Here is a 20,101-nt window from a genome sequence, read left to right on the forward strand (position 1 = left end):
TGTTAACACATTCCAAAGGTGTAACTGCCTTGCTGGTACTCTGCCAGCCAGACACATATGGCAAGAACTAAGGAGTACAAGTAGGTAAGCAAGAATAGATGTCTTCAACTACTACCTGTTTGTGGAAGGCAAAGATTGACAGATGCTTCGGTGCTCGCTGATGTTACTGGATTAACTATGCAGGAAGTTTCTTGAAAGACTTCTCTTATTACATATTTAATACAACATTTTTACCACAATACAAATGTAAATCTTCAGAATGCTTTTAACTTACTGAGGTTGAGTCTAACAGAGCTCTCACTGTCTGATTTTAAAATAAGGGTACGTAAAATCATACTGCCTTTTAAAAGGACAGGCTATATAATTCCAATCAGAAATAATCTGATGGCTATTAACAGAAAACTCAGTCAAATAATTATCAACTAGACCATCTCTTAAAAAAACCCAAAAAACACCCAACCACCCCAAACAAACAACACACAAGAAACCCCACAGCATTCGAAATTTAAAAACTGAAGATGCACAAAGGCAGAAAAAGTTACATCTAACCATTCAGACTAGACTATGACACACAGCATACCTTGTACGCTATTTCCACAGCTTCCTGCAGTGTCCTGTCCTTATGAACCTCTAATTTGTTCTCCATCATTATTTGTTTTGTAGGATGCATGCAGAACAATTTAATCTATGAAATACAAAAGGAAGAAAAATGATCATGAAGGTATTTGCGAATTCCTTTCGTATTAGAGTACGTTTAAATGTACAACCCTATATTCAAACCATCATATAAAATACATCTTTAGCTCTACTTCAGCTATAGGACAGTTTCCTTTTCAGTCTACGGTTGTGTAACCAGCTGAAACATCAAAGGCTCAACAGATAGCATTAATGTGTATCTGTATCATCTTTCTGCCAGCTAGGATGCAACGCCTATAACCATATTTTATATGTATAACCATTATAATGCATAAATTCTAGGCACCGTGCAAATTGTCCAAACCAAAATGCACACAGGAGCAATGAATGTGAAATTCCTTTTTCCGTATACAGTTACATATTTCGCAACCACAGAGAACCTTCTAATAAAACAATCACTTGATTCATAGGTAGACAGCTGACTGTCATGCTTGTAAATCACAGATACCCTATTTTATTTGTTACTATTGAATCTACGATTGGAAAAAAGATTCCACTATTTCTGCCAAATTATTATTTTGAATCAGTTTAAGAAACATCATTTCACAACGCAAAGCATCCCTATATGACAAAATTTAACAGTACGAAGCACCTAACATACAGCGTTACATATACTTTGGAAAGCATTTAGCTGAAATCAAGTCATGTCAGATTAATTAGTTTTGTTTTGGTTTTAATATCAATTCAAATTCACACAGAAGACATGAACTCAACAAAAATCTCTGCTAACAGATGCCTCCACTGTGTACAGGCTTCCAACAGGTGTATACTTACTTTAGAAGAATTATTAATATAAATAAACTTATCACAAAAGAGTCCCTGTATTGTAGTAAAAAATTACTATTTACTGTAGAAACTTTTCATACTAGAAATGTATCATTACATCAATCAACACAAACTCTAACCTTGCAAGTGTTGCGCTCAATTTCACGCTGCCTCTTTTCTTGTTCTTCTAATTCTCTCTCTTTCTGTACCAGTTGTTTAATATGCTCTGGATACTCATGTGCCTCAAGAAACTCTGCCGGTAAAAACAAAGCAATAATTTTTCGAAATACATTTTTCCACAGTGGGCAACATCTTCAGGATTATGGGTATACTTAGCAGTTCTCTTTCCTGCCTTCTTCCTTGTTTCTTCTTTACCCATATTTCCCACTATACCATGACATGTTCTATTTATCATGATTTACACAAAATCAGAAAGTCAGCCTTTTATTCCCCCTAATTACACAGCAGCGTCGCAAGAAAATGCTATTAGCTCAAGATTAAGATTCCAGTATCAGTAAGGGAAGCTTTGCTGCTGTAAGAGATACACTAACTGATAACAGCACTTGAGCCTGGTTTTAAAAGAAAGGCAAATTCTGTTCTAAAAAGTGAACCAGCTAATAAAAGTCACAAGATACCATCTATATAAAGATAAAAACAAATATTGCACTTAATACAGATTAGTGTACTTCACGAGATTTTGTTTCATAAAGAGAAACAAAAACAGAACATGCAATACTTCATCAGGTTGGGTTTTTTAAATAAAATTAACTATTGCAAATACAGTAGTCTTCCAATCCTGGTGCCACTTCTATCGCAAGGAATTAGACAAATAATTTTTAAGATTTAAAAATAAGTTAGCATGTACAAGAAATTTGAAATAGCAGATTCAGTTTCTTTACTTGTTTGTTGAGGAATTAATAATCATAGCAATTACAGGAAAATCTATTTCCCAAGACAGCTCTTGACCCACAGACTTGAAGGCTGCTGCTAATTGTAAACTTCCTACAGTCTACACTCAGTTCTCGTTCAGAATGAGTAATATCGTTTCAATGATTCAAATATGGAAACAATGTTAATTTTTGTTGCTCTTAAGACTTCCTACTTTATCAATTTGTTAATAAAAGGCTTTACCAGTATCATCCTTGTGTTGAATCCACTTCCAAACTATATAAAGCATCTACTGCAGATACTGTTACTTTACAAATGTATTTTTTATAACTGCACCGTCCCCTGTATCATGAATTCTCAGAAATGAAGCCAGCAAAATTGATTGTGATACTCAGTTTTTCCCCTATTTCCTCAAAGAAAATACCATTGTTCAACTTCAAAGTGAAAACAGTAGAAAAGAAACAAGTAGAGAAGTAGAAAATAGTAACATGTCTAAAAGTACTCCATGTATTATGAAACAGACTGCAGCTAAAAATAAACACAGTTTGTGTTTATTAGGATGTTGGAAATGAGATGAAAAATTTGCTCCAAGTATCATAAAACACTTTTTAGAATATACTGATATAGAAGTAGTTGCAAGTCTAATTTTACTAATTTCAGGATTTCATAAAAAGTAAGATTTAGTGTAAGCTTAGGGGACTTCTTATTTTGTATTAAAAAATATTAAAGCTTGTTTTACTCATCTTTGCACTGTTAATTTCTTTCCTTGTTATTACTAATAGTCATCATCAGGTTCTTACAGTGGAATTCATTTTACCCCCCAAGAAAAAGGAGTTGAAGTATTCAACTCCCTCTTAAAATATTCACAGCAGCAGGGTAAGATGAACAAAGTGTTATTTTCAAAGATATTTTATTCCCCTCTCTACTGGGCCCATTAGAAACTAGTGTGTTAGAAACTCTCTCAAGTATACCATCTTTTTCTACGCTTGCATGCTCTTCAAAAAGAACAAGTATGCCCCAAAAGGAGCTACATATTGTGAAGTGCCAAAGGTTTCAGTTATGAGATTCTACTCTAAGTAATACGTAACTTCAGTTTAACAATTGAGAATGAAAGAAATCCAGCTATCAGAATATTCACCCTACAAAGGATGATTTTGAGAGCTTGAATCTATTCTTCAAGGCACCCAGCCTCTTGAGCATTCAATGAGAGTGGAGGGGAAGAAAAGAAAGAGAGAGGAATGCAGAGGTATTAGAGGGTTTTCACCTGCCTTTGAAAGTTTATGAGGCTTCTCATCTGCTCAAGCTATTAGGACAAATTATTCACTGGCTGGAATTTTTTTGTGCACTTCAGGGCATTGTAAGTTCTGGCAACTGGAGTATATACACCCCAAAAACAGCGTAGACTGTTCTACGTTTATCAGCTTAACTTCAACCAGGCTCCCAACTGACAAATTTCCCTTTATAAGGGCAGATTACTAAATTTTTCCTTTAAGAAAAAATAAATACAGATTTGATAATGCACGCAAATTAATCTTTGGCTCAACTCAACCATTGTAATATTAACAAAATACTTTTTTGAATCCAAACAGAATCTTCATTTTCCATGGCACTGTATCTTAAAGATCGATCAACCTGTCCACTATTACATGGAGCTGGCATCCTCTAAGCCCTAGTGAACTAAATCAATCAGAGATGAGGGAAGTAAAAGGTCACAAAAGCCCAGATTTGTTTCCGACTATGTAACTTTCAGTATATTGTCTACCTCCCAGCTGAAACACGAACAATGAGTGCTGGTTACAAACTGTAAAACTTTGTCATTATGCAGTTCTTACATAATCATTTTTAAGAAAATAGGTTTTTTACTTTACTACCAATCATGACACTATATAGCATATAGTTTATTGTGTCATCCAGTATATCTATTTTTATTTCCATATCCAAAATACTAAAATACTAGAAAATTCATTTTGTGATGACCTCCTACTGATCCATAAAGGTTTACTATAAAAAAACGTAACGAACAGCTGTAAAAGAAGGCTTCCTTTATTAAAGTCACTTTAGCTTACTCTAAAAACACCAATATCATCATCCTCACAAAAATTGATACTTATCACATGCAAACCATCTCCTTATTCTACAACAGAATCTTGTCAGTTAAGAACTGCAAAATATACTTACTTGCATTTCTTGTTGGATCCTTTAGTCTATATATCAGCATGTATGCATTTGTGGAGCTGGTGGAGAAAGAATAGTTATCTCAATTTATCAGAGAGCAGGACAACATTGATTTCAAAAGTTTTTGGTTTTGGTTTTTTTTTTTTTTTGTTTTGTTTTGTTTTTTTTAAGTAAGAAGCTATGCCATATATATCTTAACAATACACTAACCAAAAAGTATTTCATAAAAATAAATATCACATTATTTTAATGATCTGAAACAGCAGTCAGGATAGTTCTTACAAATATTTGAAGTGTTTAGTATTAATTTTGAGCTAACACATTAAGCATATGCATCTTAGCCACTCATTTGATTACACTAGACCACCACCAGAAAAAAAAAAAAAAAAAAAAAAAAAAGTATTACAGTACTACTAACCTAGCAAAAGCACTGGAATAATAGCCTCTGCTTCCAGAAGATCCACCATATGTTTTCTTAATATCTTCCTGAGTTATCTAACAGAAATACAATTAAATGATTATTTGAGAAACTTGCACTAAGCAAGAGGCATTTATTCTCATTAGGAAAAATGACATTACATAATCAACACACAATTTTAGTAATTCTGATTTTTAAAAATATTTCTGCTTATTTTCTGACTGAAAAAAACCCCCAACCTGTTTCAAAGCGATATGCCTTTCCATTTTACTATGAATGTAAACATTTTTTTAAAGCAGGCACTTCTTAGAAAAACAATGTTCAGGTTCTTGATTGCAATGATGTTTATGGATACATGTAACACCTGACATGAATTAGCAGGACAGGTTTAACAGCACTGTCTGAGTCTTCACACACATAGAAGGCAAAGTCTAAATCCAGCTCAGTCTGTACACACATAAAGGGTTCTTTATGAACCACTCCCCCTTCACCTTCAAGAAGAAACACTCCTCCCCTTCAGTGCACAAAACCCTATGAATAAATAAATCCCTAGAAATCAGTTAAGCTAACGAGTTAAACATATGTATATGGCAGGACATTAGGATGAGAAGATGAAAAAGTAAATGCTTGAAATATCTGCACCTAAACCCAGCTTCATTCTATGTTAAGTGAAAAATCACATGCAAAATAAAAATTTATTGGTTCATCTATTAATACACAAGATAACTAAAAGTATTATTTTTTACCTTGCTAACATGCTGATCATTAAAGCTGTACCAGTGGTCATCACTAAAAGATTTTATACAGGCGTAATAATGGCCACCAGCAGCACTTCCAGAATGAACCATAACGGAAAAGAGCTCATACAGTAAAGAACTCTGAGGACAGAAGAAAAAAGGTGTGATATATATTAAGGTAACCAAATGATCATTTTTAAAAGTTTTAAAACAACTACGCAAACCCAAATATATAGTTTTATGTTACAAACCAGACCTGTGTAACAGAAATGCATTACTGCAATAGCCACTGAACAACATCAGAGGTCTGACATGCTAAACGTCACACAAGAGCCTGTAATAATGGAAGTAAAGAGGGATTTTCCCTTTTGCTGGTAGGAATAGAGAGAAAAGACTAAACGACTTGGGAAAAAAATCATGGAAACATTTTTGAACTGAATGAATACATTTCTGTTGCTGCTTTTCTGTACAAGCTCTGAATTAGTGAATTCTTAGCTAGATAGACATTAAACATATCTCCACACAAGAAAAATTAATGGTCAGCTTGCCAAATAAACCTGAACTTTGTGGCAGCAGGCATCACCCTTGTCTGCATTCTCGAAGATTGCCTTCTGCCCCCTTAACGTATATCACAAACCGGCAACACACCATTCAATGCTCATCAGTACTCTACATAAATTTCTCTCACACCACTCAAGTTTGCTGTCATAAACCTTTCTTTTCACAGATAAAGGATAGAAAAGAAGGGTACTAACGGTGTTATCTTCAGTGTCATGTGTACTTTAAAACTGAACAATACCGGCTCACAGAAGTGTTGCAGGAATTGAATTTTTTTCGACTATACAGAGGAAATGCTCTGCAAATTCTTTGCATATACTGCATCCATAATTAAGATACCCAAACCAAAAAGCTATTAACAGGGCTTGACAGCTAGTTTGCCTTGAGAATAAGCAGTATGAATTAATTCGCAAAAGCTACTGTCAATATTAAGACATGACTTTGCATTGCAGATACATTACATACAGATACAATACTCCATCCCTGTTCCAGTCAATTTAACGTCTTTCTTTTTTCCAGCTCAGATTGACAGTATTCAGAACATCTACCAAAAACCCCTCTCAAATGGTTTAAGGTAAATGTAAACATTGACAGATGTGCAGATTAAAATGCAAGTCAGTCTTTAAATATTTATGAAAGTAACAGTTACAGCCAAACAGCTTCCCAGCATGTCTGTATAAAAGTTATTGGCCAAGTTTCAGATGAGTTCACTGAATTATGACACACGAAATACACATTGTAGACGTTACCACAAAACTCGAGTTTTTTGATGAATTTTGTATGGCCAAGAAAACTCCACCAGGTTTCTCTAAGATCTCTACTAATCTTTATGTCCCACAGAAGGATGACTGCTATCCTAGACTGACTGGCTGCTCAATTCATTTATATTAAACTCAAGATGACTGAATGAATATTTATCATTTAGACCCATGGCCTCATCTATATGACTGTTTTTATGAGGACCAGAAATGGATAGCTGAGACTGATCAAAACTTTCCAATATCCTCCTTAAGCTACAAGACATGTCTTGTCTGCAGCCAAAGCTGGCAGGCCTTTTGACAGTTGGCCTCAAATTAAAAACACTGCTCACAAAACAAAACAGTCTTTTAGTGTCTGCTGCCAAAACAAGTTATGTGGGAATTCTCCGTCTGAGACTGGGAAGATCATTATTCTCAGGTGACCCCCAAATTAGTTACACGTTTTCCTCAGCAGTAGTGTCAATTTTTGGAATTTGAATAAAAACATACACTTCAACGCCCTCACCCTACCCCCAATATCAGAATTTTTGTCATTTACATTTGTGGTGGGTTGATCCTGGCCAGCACTAAATATCCACCCAGTCACTCACTCCTCCCCTCAAGTAGGATGGTGGAGAGAATCAAAACAGCAAAAGTGAGAAAACTTGTGGTTGGAGATAATGACAGTTTAGTAAGTGAAGGAAACAGGAAAAAAGATACAACGAGGCAAAGGCATTACTCACCACCTCCCACCAGCAGACCAATGCCCAGCCAGTCTCTGCGAAACAGGTATTTTGGAAAGCCCCCAGGTTTTACTGCTGAGCATGGCATGACATGGCAGGGCAGGGATATGGCGTGGAATACCCCTGTGGTCAACACGTGAGCCATCCCAGCTATGTCCCACCCCTAGCCCTACTCATTAAAGGATCAGAATGAGAAATGGATTGCTTTGGTTGTGTGCCACACTCCAGCAACAGCTACCACACTGGTGTGCTATCAACACTGTTTCAGTCGCAAATCCAAAACAGAGCACCATACAGGCTGCTATGAAGAAACTCCATCCCAGTCAGACCCAGTACAACATTTTTTTTTAAAAACATACCTTTTCACTGCCAGCTTTAGAAATTCTTTCTGCTGCACTGTTGCTTTCAAGGCAGATTCCTTCATCAACTCCATCATCGTTAGAAAAATCATTGCTCATCTGATCACTGTGACAACTGCCTTCATTTTCAGCTCCACTGTCAGTGCAACTATCGGTCTGAGGAGACTTCTTAAAAAATAAGACACATGTAGTAACATTATATAACACTTAAACAGAACAAGAAGTAACAGTATGTTTGTGAAATGAAAAAATTCCAATCTGTAAAACAATGAAACTCCTCAAAAACCTAGAGACCTCTGCAATTCAGCATCAAGACCGGACTCATTTCTGCTAGTAACTGTCTTCAGTCCATCACCTAGATCAGTGCTGTCTGGACTTGTGTGCAACTGAATGGTAATTACCTGGTTTCATACCTGACAAAATTGTATCTGTTACTAACCTATTCCATTTACTAGTTAATTCAATTAAATACCTGTCTAATACCAGATAGCAAATGCTATTGTAACACGACCCTGTTAATCTGAGCTGATTTGACTGGAAATAAGTTTCATCCACAAAGATTTTTTTTTCCCCCATTTCGACTCACTGGACAGAGTCAAAGTATTACCGTAGTACTGACTGGCGTTCCATTAGCTTAAAAACGTGATGTCAACAATACTGTGAATGCAGTTCATTTAGCACAAGTCACTATATCCACCTCTTACCAGATCCTTTTTCTTCTGGATAATTCTTTTGATTTTCTGACAATTTTGTCTCAAGTTCTACTCTCACAGATGAATTTTCATTCTCATTCAGCCCCCCTAGTAACACTTTGAGAGATATCAAATTGCTTAAATGGGATACTTCATAAAACAAAGGTCTGTATGGAGTCAGAAAAGCCTCTCCATATGCCTATCAACACAGTATTTCTCTTATACCACCACAAGCTAGTTAAGTGACATAACATTTTCAGTAATGGAATTAGAGGAATAAATTTAGTCTTTAATACAGGAAGCACATTAAATACTTTTTTGGCGAATGTAATAGCACAACATGAATTTCTGCCAAACCCAGAAGAGTTAAAAGCCAGAAGATTATGGAAGTGAAAACCAAAATTTTAAAAATCTTATTTCTACAGCATACACAACACTGTGAGTCAGAGAGGAGGACTCAATCATCAGTGTTTTCTGGACTAACTTCAATATTCAGAGTTTCAAGACTTTACATCACCTCTTGTGACCAAAACAGATTCAGACACAAGTTTAAGACATATGTATACTAGATTTTCAGTACAGGTAGAAGCCCCAAGACCAACCCTTTCAAATCACTTGAAGATATGAGAAATCAGAAACAACTTCTTTATGGAAGTGTGGAAACTCTACAGTTATAAGAAAGCATGCTTCCTTCTCAGTGTAATGAAAATCCACACAGACAGATTTAAAAACTTCAAATTAAAACATTGCCATGACTAAAAAGCATTTTATGTAGATGAATAATGTTGTTAAAATGGGTTATCTGATCAACAATTAGATTTACTTAAGAAGAAACTTCAAGAAAGTTAAGACTTTTCTCTGAAACCAAACACTTTACCTCATCCTCGACATCAATGAAGACACTCATGTCTAACTCCTCAGGAAAAGTCATACGATCATTGAGTTTAATTCTGTGCATAGTGGTATAATCAAAGTCAAATCTCTTCAGCTGTAACGTCAGCAGATATGGAAAATGCAAGAACCGCAGACCCTAAATGAAGCGAAGACAAGATTATGCTACTAAGGACTGGTATTTGAAAAAAAATTATTTTCATAAATTTGTAAAGTTTTTACCTTCCTTGCATCACATTTCTTCTTACATCGTTCACAAAAATACTGATTGGGGCCATCAAGAATCTCAGGCTGAATGAAAGCATGCAGTGCTTCTTCCTAATAACAAAAAGATGTTACCTGATTTTTAAAGAATGTTTACTATGTAGGTATAAATCAGAACAATGTATTTACAATGAGATTGCAAGCACATACAAATCACTTCAATTAAATCTACAACCAACATCTGATTGATAAAAGTTTGATACAGACAGTCAGGAAAATAAAAGAAACCAACCTTTCTATCCAGTTCAGGGTTAAACAGTCAAACCACAATCACTGCTAACTCTATTTCATTCAGTATTCGATGAATCCAAATTGTCTTTGCTTTAATAAGCATCCCATATAAAATGACATTTACTCCTGTTAATCTTGCACACCACATTTAGTCACACCTGTTCAGTCAACTGCTGTGAAAATTAGCTTAGGTTTTTTACCCTGATTTGGTCGTGTTCTCCCACAATTTTGAGACAGTGGCTCTGCGTTTTCAAGAGGAGTTTTTCCAAACAGATACCATCCAATAATTACTGGAGGTGGGGGCAGGAAAAAGCATTACTCAGAGTCCTGCCTGAAGACAGCCTTAGTCCCATTCTATGGAAGCACTTTAGGAAACTATATTTGAAGATAATACTTTTAAAGTGAAAGGTGGGGAGAGGATAGAGGGAGAGTATTTGACTTCACTCCCAAGGAGTGAGAATCAGATGTGGCATCTCCTATAAAGACGGAACTAGCATCCCAGCATAAACCTATGAGGCAACTGACTGATAACTGGAATTTTGTCCTCTGACAGCTGCATAAAAGTTCTGTCACTAATGCTTCAGTCCAGGATTTTAATGATTTCTACTTTGCTCCTCTCTACAGCAAACAATATTCAAAATACAACCAAACTGATCGTAAGTCCTCCCCCTAACATAATTTGCAACAATACTGCACGCAAGTTGTATATACCTGAGAACAAACTTGTTCAAACAAAATTCACTAGAGAATACTGAGATAGGTTCAGTGAAGAATGTTACCAGGATTTTAAAAGTTAAAACCTTTAAGCCAGTCAGCTTCCAAGCCGATAGGCTCTGAGTTTCTGAACTCCAAGGGCAACCCAGAAGTTCTCTATTCACTTAAGGAGGTGAAAACAAATACAACTTGCACATGCAGACATTTAGTTTAAAGCAAAAATGATCAACAGAAACAATGTTTTTACAGTCATCATCTTTTACAATGAACTGTAGCTGCTCCCTAAGTCTGAATAAGTAAGAAGGTGAATTTACACTGCCAAGTTAAGCCCCAACTGTAACATGGCTGGCACAGAACTTAAGATTACTACCTAAATCCAAATCAGTTGTTTGGCAAGTCACACTTTGGGAGGAAATCAAAGATATGACAAATTCTTTGAAAAGCCTCCAATTCTTCCTTTCTCCCTTCTTTTTTTCTGAGAACTCAGGGAAGCAGCAAGAACAAAACAAACGTTTTACAAAAGCTCTGTTGCTGTTCTAGGAGAAAAGTATTTTGAAAATCAGTGACAACTACTGACACATGAAAAATATACCAAACTCAATAGAACATCTGTACATTGAAGGCAGTTGTCTCACTTCACCATTTTTGGATCCAGCCAGAAAAGTCTCTGAACAGCCCCGAAATCACAGCTGTTACACAGAGAGACTCTCTAGTCACATGAAAACATTTGAGAGTCTGAGCTGAACTGCTGTCTACATATTTACTTCTGAAAGGCTACAGAGGCTGAGTTGCCTTTTACTCAAGGGCAAAAAATAGATCATGTTTAGTAAGATTATGTACTGAAATGTGAGTAATCTCATTCTAAAACATCAGACAGCTACTAAGCAAATTATAACACTGCTTTAAAAGGGGAAGAAAAGGATTACTACAATTTTACTATTCTGTACACTAGTTAAGGATTAACATTCAAAACTATTTAAGTGAAAGCAAAAAATTTAATAACCAACACAGAAAACATGAAGCGTAGAAAACATCACAAGATGAGCACAGAACTCTTATCAAATCAAATACTAGTTAAGACAATAAAAATGTATTTTGATTGTAAGAAAAAGGTCGCAATCGATGCATCAGCATGCATATGAATGAATGGGAATATACAAATGATGGGACATAAATGATTACATAATGCTTACATAGATTCATGTGATGTGCAATTTAACAAGGAAACATACCATAAGTTTTTACGTATGGAAAAAAACGATGAACCTTCAGACTCCCAAAAACTGAATGAAGTATTATTACATTAGTCTTGTGGTTTCACTGCTTACCACACATAGTGAGCTGTGCTTTGAATAACCTGATTAAAATTCTTGAGAACTCCATTATTTTTGAGCTGTACAAATATCTGTATGTTTTTCAGTCCTCATATAAGGGAACGTTGGTGTTCCTCAGGTTTACTCATTTGTGTTTCCTCCACTTTTCTCCTATATAATCTTTATACCAAAGTTAATTCTGCTGATTAGGATGTTTCTTAATACAATTCCTGTTCTAATGCAGTTCACCATTTTCTACTCTGACAGTTTACTCAGCAAAACCAGTGACAAAGCTTCTACACTGCACAACCTGTCACATGACATTCCCCCATTTTTGTGCAACTCTACTTTTAGAGTAAACGTTACCTTTGAAGTTATCTTCAAAGAGGTAACTATTACGTAGCCTTAGAGCTACTAAGCATTTCCAACATTCCCAACACACACACACACACACACAAACTTCAAAACATACCATAAATGATCAAGCAATACATCAGTATGACAAAGGCTATTTCACAGAATCAAAAGAACAATATAGACTGAAAGAGACTTCTGGAGATCTCCTGATCCTAACTCCCTGCTCAAAGGAGGCCCAACTTAAAGCACGCTGCTCAGGGCCTTGTCCAGCCAAGTTCTGAGTATATCCAGCTTTTACTATTCTGATTACAACATTTATAACAATTAGCATACTAAAACACTGTAACTAACAGTTCAAACTAATTATTGTCTGGCTAAAGATAGATACTTTGGACATGCTCCTCTCCACAAAAACGCACTATGAGATAGTAGTTTGACAGGTATCTTACTGCAAGCATCTGTAAATGTGTAAACCTGTGAACAGGAGCTGTAGAATCTTTACGAAAAGTTACACAATAAATATCGATTAGGCAAAACTATTCTTCAAAAAACCAAGAAACTAACTGCCATCTCAGATTTTCATAACTCATCTAGTTTTCCCACGTTCAAAGAATATGCTCAACTAAAACCAGAAGACCTTGTTACCAACCCAGTTTAAGAACATAAAGTATCACTCCATCCACATTCTAACTGCCTTCACCAGTTTCAGTTTGGCAATGACACCTCAAAGTAAGTTCACACAGACATCCAAATTAATTTCTACCCAGAAAAAGTCTACTTGTATGCATACTTAAAACCTCAAAAGAAAAGCTAACACACAAAACATGGTGAAAACTACCACCACGTAGCAAAACAGAACTGTACTTGCTATTTTTATATTATTGTATATTATTACTATCTTCTGGTGTTCTAAAGCAAATTTCCACCATTTCCTAAAGCATAATTTCAGCATGCCAGCTAGCTCCCCATTGCATCAACTTCTCTCAGCTGTTCTTTACTCTGCAAATTTTATGTTTTGCAGTAAAAAATATTTTTAGATTCTGCCTAATGCCATTAAGTTCAGGCATCGACACAAAAGATACTAGTACCTACAAAAAATCAGTATGTCATTTGCTGCTCCTATTTACCTCCTCGAAACAAGCTATATATTTTTATGTCTATATTTCTACTAACCTCCAAAAAAGGCTGATTGAGGGTTTTTTTAAACCATGCCCTTGAACAGTGCAGATAGTTTCTGAAAAAGTACTTATGCTATCTTGACATACATACTGAGGAGACCTCAGTGCCTCAAGCTGCCCTAATGAGTTTGTAGCCATGTGGTCTTACTACATGAACTTGGGAGATGGAGCAGGGAATTAGAAAAAATTTCAAAATGCAAATCCCAAAAATATACAGAAGTATTTCAGAGTTAGTTCATATTAGGAAATAAAGAAAGCATAACGTTATCCTTCCCCGTTCTACAGTGTTCCCAATGTATTTAGAATTAATACAGGTATTTATAAATAAATGCAACATTTCAGGTATCTACATTTTTTGGTAGTACACAATGTCGAACAGTGGGATAATACAATTTATGTGGCATTCTACAGATTAACCTTACTTAAAGCTCATACATCCATTCTCTCTTATTAGAAAGTAATGGAAAATCACTTACCTCTAACTAGAGTTCTTTGAAGGTAGTATCCTCCTTAGATCCCCTATCTTGGGTTGTGTCGCCTGCTGCAAGTTCCCTCAGGAGCTGACTAGCAAGGTCTAAAACGTTTTACATTCCCTTCTATAAGCCCTATTAGCGCATGTGTGAAGTTTTTGATCTGTCACTTATACCCTTTTACCTACACCTACTAAATCATCGTCTATGGATCAATGGAGGATACTACCTTCAGAGAATTCCATTTAGAAACAGGCGATTTTTCCCTTCTCCAAAAGCAAGTATCCTCCATATCTCCCCACTGCTGAAGACTACAAAACTAAAAATTACATCTGCTATAAATAATACGCAGGGAGGAGAATCAACTGAATATAATCAGAATATGAATTAAAAAAAAAAATCTCAAAATTTGAAGCATCAAAACAAACTGCAACCATGTAACTGCATAACAAAAATCTTAGAACTATTTTCCTCACTGTAGTATACCCAGTAAATGCTGATTTACAGGAGAAATGTCAAACACTACCAAAAGTAATCAGATATTTAAGCTCTTACTTGTTCAAGCTTTCTGTGTTTTTACAAATATGCAAAGCTGTAGGGTTTGGGGTTTTTTTTTTTAGCATTCCGCTATAGACTTCTCTAAGAAAAAAAAAAAAAAATTCTATTTCAGACACATGTACAATGCATTGTTAAATGCGGAATACAACTATATGAACTGAGTAGTTTTCATTACTTCAACAGATCAGAAAAATCTCATTATCGAATAAAAATTACAACAAAAATTTTTGGTTTAGGGACTGTTTCTAGAAATTAGTTTTAAAACGTGAAAAGGGAAGCCATCTACATAAAACGTTAATCTGTATAATACAGCTTAAATTAGCTGGATAGTTCTAAAAAATTTTAATGCAAGCTTAAAAAGAATTAAAAGGACTTAACTAACTTGAATCCCTTTTGTGAGATTAACGTCCCTCATTTTTACTACTTCTCAAGGTTGGCATTTGAAGTATGAAGCACTTTGAACCTACACTGCAGTTTAACCTAATTCTAACAAATCTTTTCTTAACAGAATTACTGTTAAGAATTACGGACTGTTGGTGCTTTAAAAATATTGCCAGCATACTAAATACAAAAGGAAAAATACTTTATATATATATAATAAATAATCCTTGTAAGCCAATTACACAACAAGTGTTTGTTTGGAACAACCTTTACTGAAAGACTTGTTTGATTTATTCTTATCCTTTCTCACAACTTCACCCATAGGTACAGGTATTTTAGGCCACAAGAGTGGAATTTCACAGTCTGTAATCACTTCCTTCCAGGGGGGTGGAAAAAAATAAAACAAACTTCCACAGATTTACTGAACAATATATATGCTTGCCAACATCAGTAATGCTGGAGCAAAAGTGACCAAGAACACTGATGTATGATAGGATTTTTTAATTATCATCATTAAATCGCTTGTTAAAAGCATATGGTATTTGAGAAGTGAACTTTAAAAAGCACAGCAACAACATGGTAATTAAAACTAAGAAATTTAAGTCAACATTCTGTTCTTTCACTAAGACTTTCAACAATGCTATGAAAATTTAGCAGATGTGCCAATAAAGAGAACAACCCAAATAAAACTTTGTGATCTCATAAAAGTATCTCAAGTAAATGCTGAAGATTTTATCAGGAAGAAAATAATTGATTACTGCAGCCCTAAGGCAATAAAGTTGCATTTCCCCTCCCCTTATACATGCACCAGTAGGACTCATTGAAGGGCAAAAGAAAAAAAACCCAAAACCAAAAAATAAACCAAAAAGCCAAAAAAAATCTTCTAGAACTTGCTAGCTGGTTCACTGCACAAAGACGAACACCCCAAGATGGAGTATCTAGGATGATACTTACCATGTAACAAATTATACCACTGTCGCATTATGTATTCTATGTGTGTATGGATGCACTATTAGTCAGCATAATAGTACACACCACGCTAGCAAACGCCTGGTTGGAGCCATACGGCCTGATGACCAAAGGAATATCCAGGTAAGTGTCAATTCTCCAGCCTTCATAGCCACATTCTAGACATCTTACATAGTCCTTCAGCTTGCCTTGATACAGTTGATTTATGAGATCAGCCTGAAACAAACATATTAAACAGAGCTTTAAACAAATGAAATAGAACGTATTTCCCTTCTTTTGTTTAACAACGAAATGCCTTTTTTTAAATTAAGTCTTAATTGCACAGCTACACATTTACAATAGCATTCCGCAGCAGGACATACATTTCTTTGTTTCTTGATTTCCCTTGCCTCATCAGTGCGCAAAACATGTTATCAAATGACCTTCTCAAGCCACATTAGATGTGACCATCGAGTACACTGCAAACCTTAAGCGCAACTACAAAACTACCAAACCTGAAGTACATTTTTTTAACATCAAGCCTGATTTTGCAGATGTTATCAGATACTGCAGAGTCGCTCCCTATGTCTCCAGAGGCAGGTGCAGAAAGATAAAGTATTTGCCAGTCTACAAATCTGAAAACTGGCCTATAAGTTGGCCGCTTATCAGAATGTAGCATGTGATATGAATATATTCCATTCTCCTACACTGGAAGAGTGGGCTTGAGCTTCAAGAGCCCACAATGTAGCCCAGTAAACACTAACAGCGAGGAAGCTATCACAGGAATTAAACAATCACTTTCCAAGCTTCAAATAAAGACTAAGTATCCAGAGTTCAAAATACTCCACTTTTAACTTTTAACTTTTTAATGGGGAGGAAGACAGAAGCAACACACTCTTTAAAGTTATACATTATAGTAGCTTAACTGTTGCATCAAACAAGAAAACTGGCCACTACTGCAGACTTTCAACAACCTAGTATTTAAAATTCAGTTAACATTTTTCACAATCATCCTCAAAAAACCCCCAACAAAATGCCGTAAGAATACCACACTGCTGAATGAACGGAAGAAAGTCTTTATAAGCTTACCTGTTCTGTTTGCTTCCATTTCTGCTCCAAAGCATCAAACATGACTCTACAAAGCTCCTGTACATCATGTTGCTGCCAAGCTGTTAGAAATTGAAATTACTCTTAATTAAAACAAGAGATGTTATTAGCCCCAATACTAACTGTAGCCTGCAAATACTTTCTAAAAAGCTACTCCTTTACGTCTGTACCTATTACTTACTACACTCTTCACTACTGGGCCAGTGTTCAATTCCAGAAGCAGCTGCCTCTCAAGTTAAATTAGGAAAGTAAGCCATGAGCTCGCTCGCGATGTTCACACATAAACAAGAATTGCATACATTAGCAAGAATATGTAAAAAATACATAAATGCTAATATGTGCTGTTATAAAACTGGTTTTGACTTATTTCCCAATTTGTTTATTCTCTAAACCCCCATTTTCAACTCCATATAGTCATGTGATTACTCCATGGAAAAATCAGCAGGTTATGGGGCAAACTTACACTATACAAGTGTCAAAGACAACTACAGTGTTTGAATTTATGGAATTATCCATACCATTTTGTATGTATATGGAACGTGCATTAGACCTCTGTGATTCTAAACAGATGCAAGTTTCTCATAAAAAGCTAATCCTTTACAAACAATTAACAACCGTAATGGCAGCTTAACTACAAAAATATAAAGCTTTTTACTTTAACAGCCTAAAACTCAGATATAACTTCCTTAAAAATTAAATAGATACCACAACAAAATATCCATTTAGGATATTTTGTTTCCACTGAAACAAAGTGGATTCTAATAATTATTTTTAATTACTCTGGGGTTTTCTTCCCCATCAGCAGCAGTTCAGGCCCCTAACAGGCAGCTACTGAAGCAAATCACACAAGCTTAATAGCTGCATATTACCCTCACTACTATCCCATCCAAAACTCCGTGTAACATCTGTTGTTTCAATTGCTCTTTTTTTGCTGGTCTGCAGCAAAACAAACAGTCTTTGAAGCTGGTAGGGAATACTCGTCACAGGATCCTCTTCAGATTCTTCAAATTCCCATCTATTCACAACACAAGATATTTGACAATTAAAAATGCTCTGACAACGTTACTCAAAAAGGCATTTAAATTAGCATTTATTACATTTCAAGAGGTCTGACAGATTAGAGAAGTTAAGTGATGCTCTGTTTCTTGGGTAAAGTCAAATGAAATTGCTTTCCATTTCTGCAGTAAATAACAATACTATTCTTTAAATGTAAAAATCTAAACCAAATTAATTAAATAATTTCAAAACCATTCAGTGCACAAACACAGACATGAACTAAACTGAGTATCAAACTTGAATATAAGTTTGATGTTTTCAACATGGGGCAAATTCTTTAAAAAGGTGGTCCATACCACAAGCAGTAACATCTATTAGTATTTTACTAAAAAAAACCCACCACAAAACAAAACAAAAACCCAACAACCACCAAAAACAACAACAAAAATACATCTGCTTAAAAGCTTCTAAGTCTATCCAGGTTGCCTTCAAGTATGCTTTCCACTATCCAAAGAAGGAAATTTTGACAGCAGGAATTCAAAAGGGTCTCTGACCAATATATACCAACACAAATTTAAGAACAGGTTCTGATCCTATATACTCACTTATATAATGCATTTCTAAATTCAGGAGTCATGAAAAGTGTTTGTAGAAGGCTGTTCAAGTAGCAAGTCATTGCTTGATTTACTAGCCCCACATAACCTAAAAATGCAAGAATGAGATGGAAATAACGCAAATAGATGGGAAGTCACTTTAAGAGTTAAAACATATGACAAGAAAACTATTCTGTGGTGATGTTTACTTAAGAAATGTTGTCATTTATTGTTATTTTGCACTATAAAATTTGAGGGAATATTACAATTGCTCATTTCTGAGAGCAATGGAGAGTAATAGTTTACACAACGGAAATAATTTCCCTGAATGACACAAAGCTATTTCAGTGATAATCAATCATGTTTCACAATAACCCATATTTAGTGTTGAATACTGCACCAATAGGGACATAGGTAACTGAATATGTTAAGAGTAGATCTAAGTATTTTTACAGAAGAAACCAGAATTTGTTAACAACTACGTACTAGCTTGCTTATTGCCTGTTGTCAACTAAAAATATCCTAGTTATAATGTAAATATAATTTGTATCTGCACTGATTTGTAGTATCATCTCAGAACTATAAATTTAAAAAACCCAAACAAACAAAATCCCCCTCACTCTAAAGTGCCCGCACACATGTATATTCTAAAACCAGCTACTAAAAATCAGTGTCATTTTTATTAGCTGAAAAAGGATTTATTTACATTCATCTTACTGTAATTTTAAAATTTTCTCCAAAATATACAATATTAACAGCAATTGATAAGTAAGCAGCATATACTGAACCATAGTGTAATAAAGAAATTAAATATGCCTATTTATACTCTGAAGGTCTTAGTAGGTGTTAAAAAAAAATTCCATACTAGTAATGAAAAGGCAGCTACTCCAAACAAAACACAGACATTTTCTGTGAACACACTGTGAACCGAGTTAGAACATATATATTTTGTTACTCTATACAGATCAACTTTACAGTTACATTAAATGAAAAAGGTATGTGGCAGATGAAACTTTCTTTCTCTCAAAAGCATCTTGAACATGCATAAATTGGTGTAAAATGAATGTTGCCTTTGCGTCTGCTCAACAAACTTTCTATCAGGAGTTTGTCTCATTACCGAGCTACGATTTGCCATCCCCTCCTATCCCCCTGCGCAGCAAAGGTACCCAGACAGCCTCCCGGGATGTGCCCTGGCACTTGTCCACGAGGCAGAGCTGCACTTCCCTTCCAGAGAGTCTCCGCTCACTGGTGGGGAGCCAGGCAGCAGAGGACAAACCTCTTGGGGAATCATGGTGCAGGCAGAGAAACTGCAGCCAGGGGCTACAGCAAGAG

General features: G+C 35.4%; 1 protein-coding gene across 5 annotated transcripts in view; it reads right to left on the reverse strand.

The window, feature by feature from the left end:
• Positions 1-20,101, reverse strand: part of USP47 (ubiquitin specific peptidase 47) — a 58,639-nt gene that overhangs the window by 16,728 nt on the left and 21,810 nt on the right. For 4 of the 5 annotated variants that reach the window (XM_055723124.1, XM_055723125.1, XM_055723128.1 and 1 more), the window contains 12 exons: positions 18,782-18,878; positions 18,050-18,195; positions 17,163-17,242; positions 16,161-16,310; positions 9,882-9,977; positions 9,646-9,798; positions 8,077-8,244; positions 5,689-5,820; positions 4,943-5,019; positions 4,528-4,583; positions 1,602-1,714; positions 581-685 (listed from right to left, as the gene is read on the reverse strand). In XM_055723124.1, the coding sequence (XP_055579099.1) occupies positions 581-685; positions 1,602-1,714; positions 4,528-4,583; positions 4,943-5,019; positions 5,689-5,820; positions 8,077-8,244; positions 9,646-9,798; positions 9,882-9,977; positions 16,161-16,310; positions 17,163-17,242; positions 18,050-18,195; positions 18,782-18,878 (1,373 nt within the window). The remainder of the gene's footprint in view (positions 1-580; positions 686-1,601; positions 1,715-4,527; positions 4,584-4,942; positions 5,020-5,688; positions 5,821-8,076; positions 8,245-9,645; positions 9,799-9,881; positions 9,978-16,160; positions 16,311-17,162; positions 17,243-18,049; positions 18,196-18,781; positions 18,879-20,101) is intronic. The other variant, XM_055723126.1, reaches the window with a different exon arrangement.

The sequence above is a fragment of the Falco cherrug genome, chromosome 10, assembly GCF_023634085.1.
Source record: "Falco cherrug isolate bFalChe1 chromosome 10, bFalChe1.pri, whole genome shotgun sequence".
Lineage (NCBI taxonomy): Eukaryota > Metazoa > Chordata > Aves > Falconiformes > Falconidae > Falco > Falco cherrug.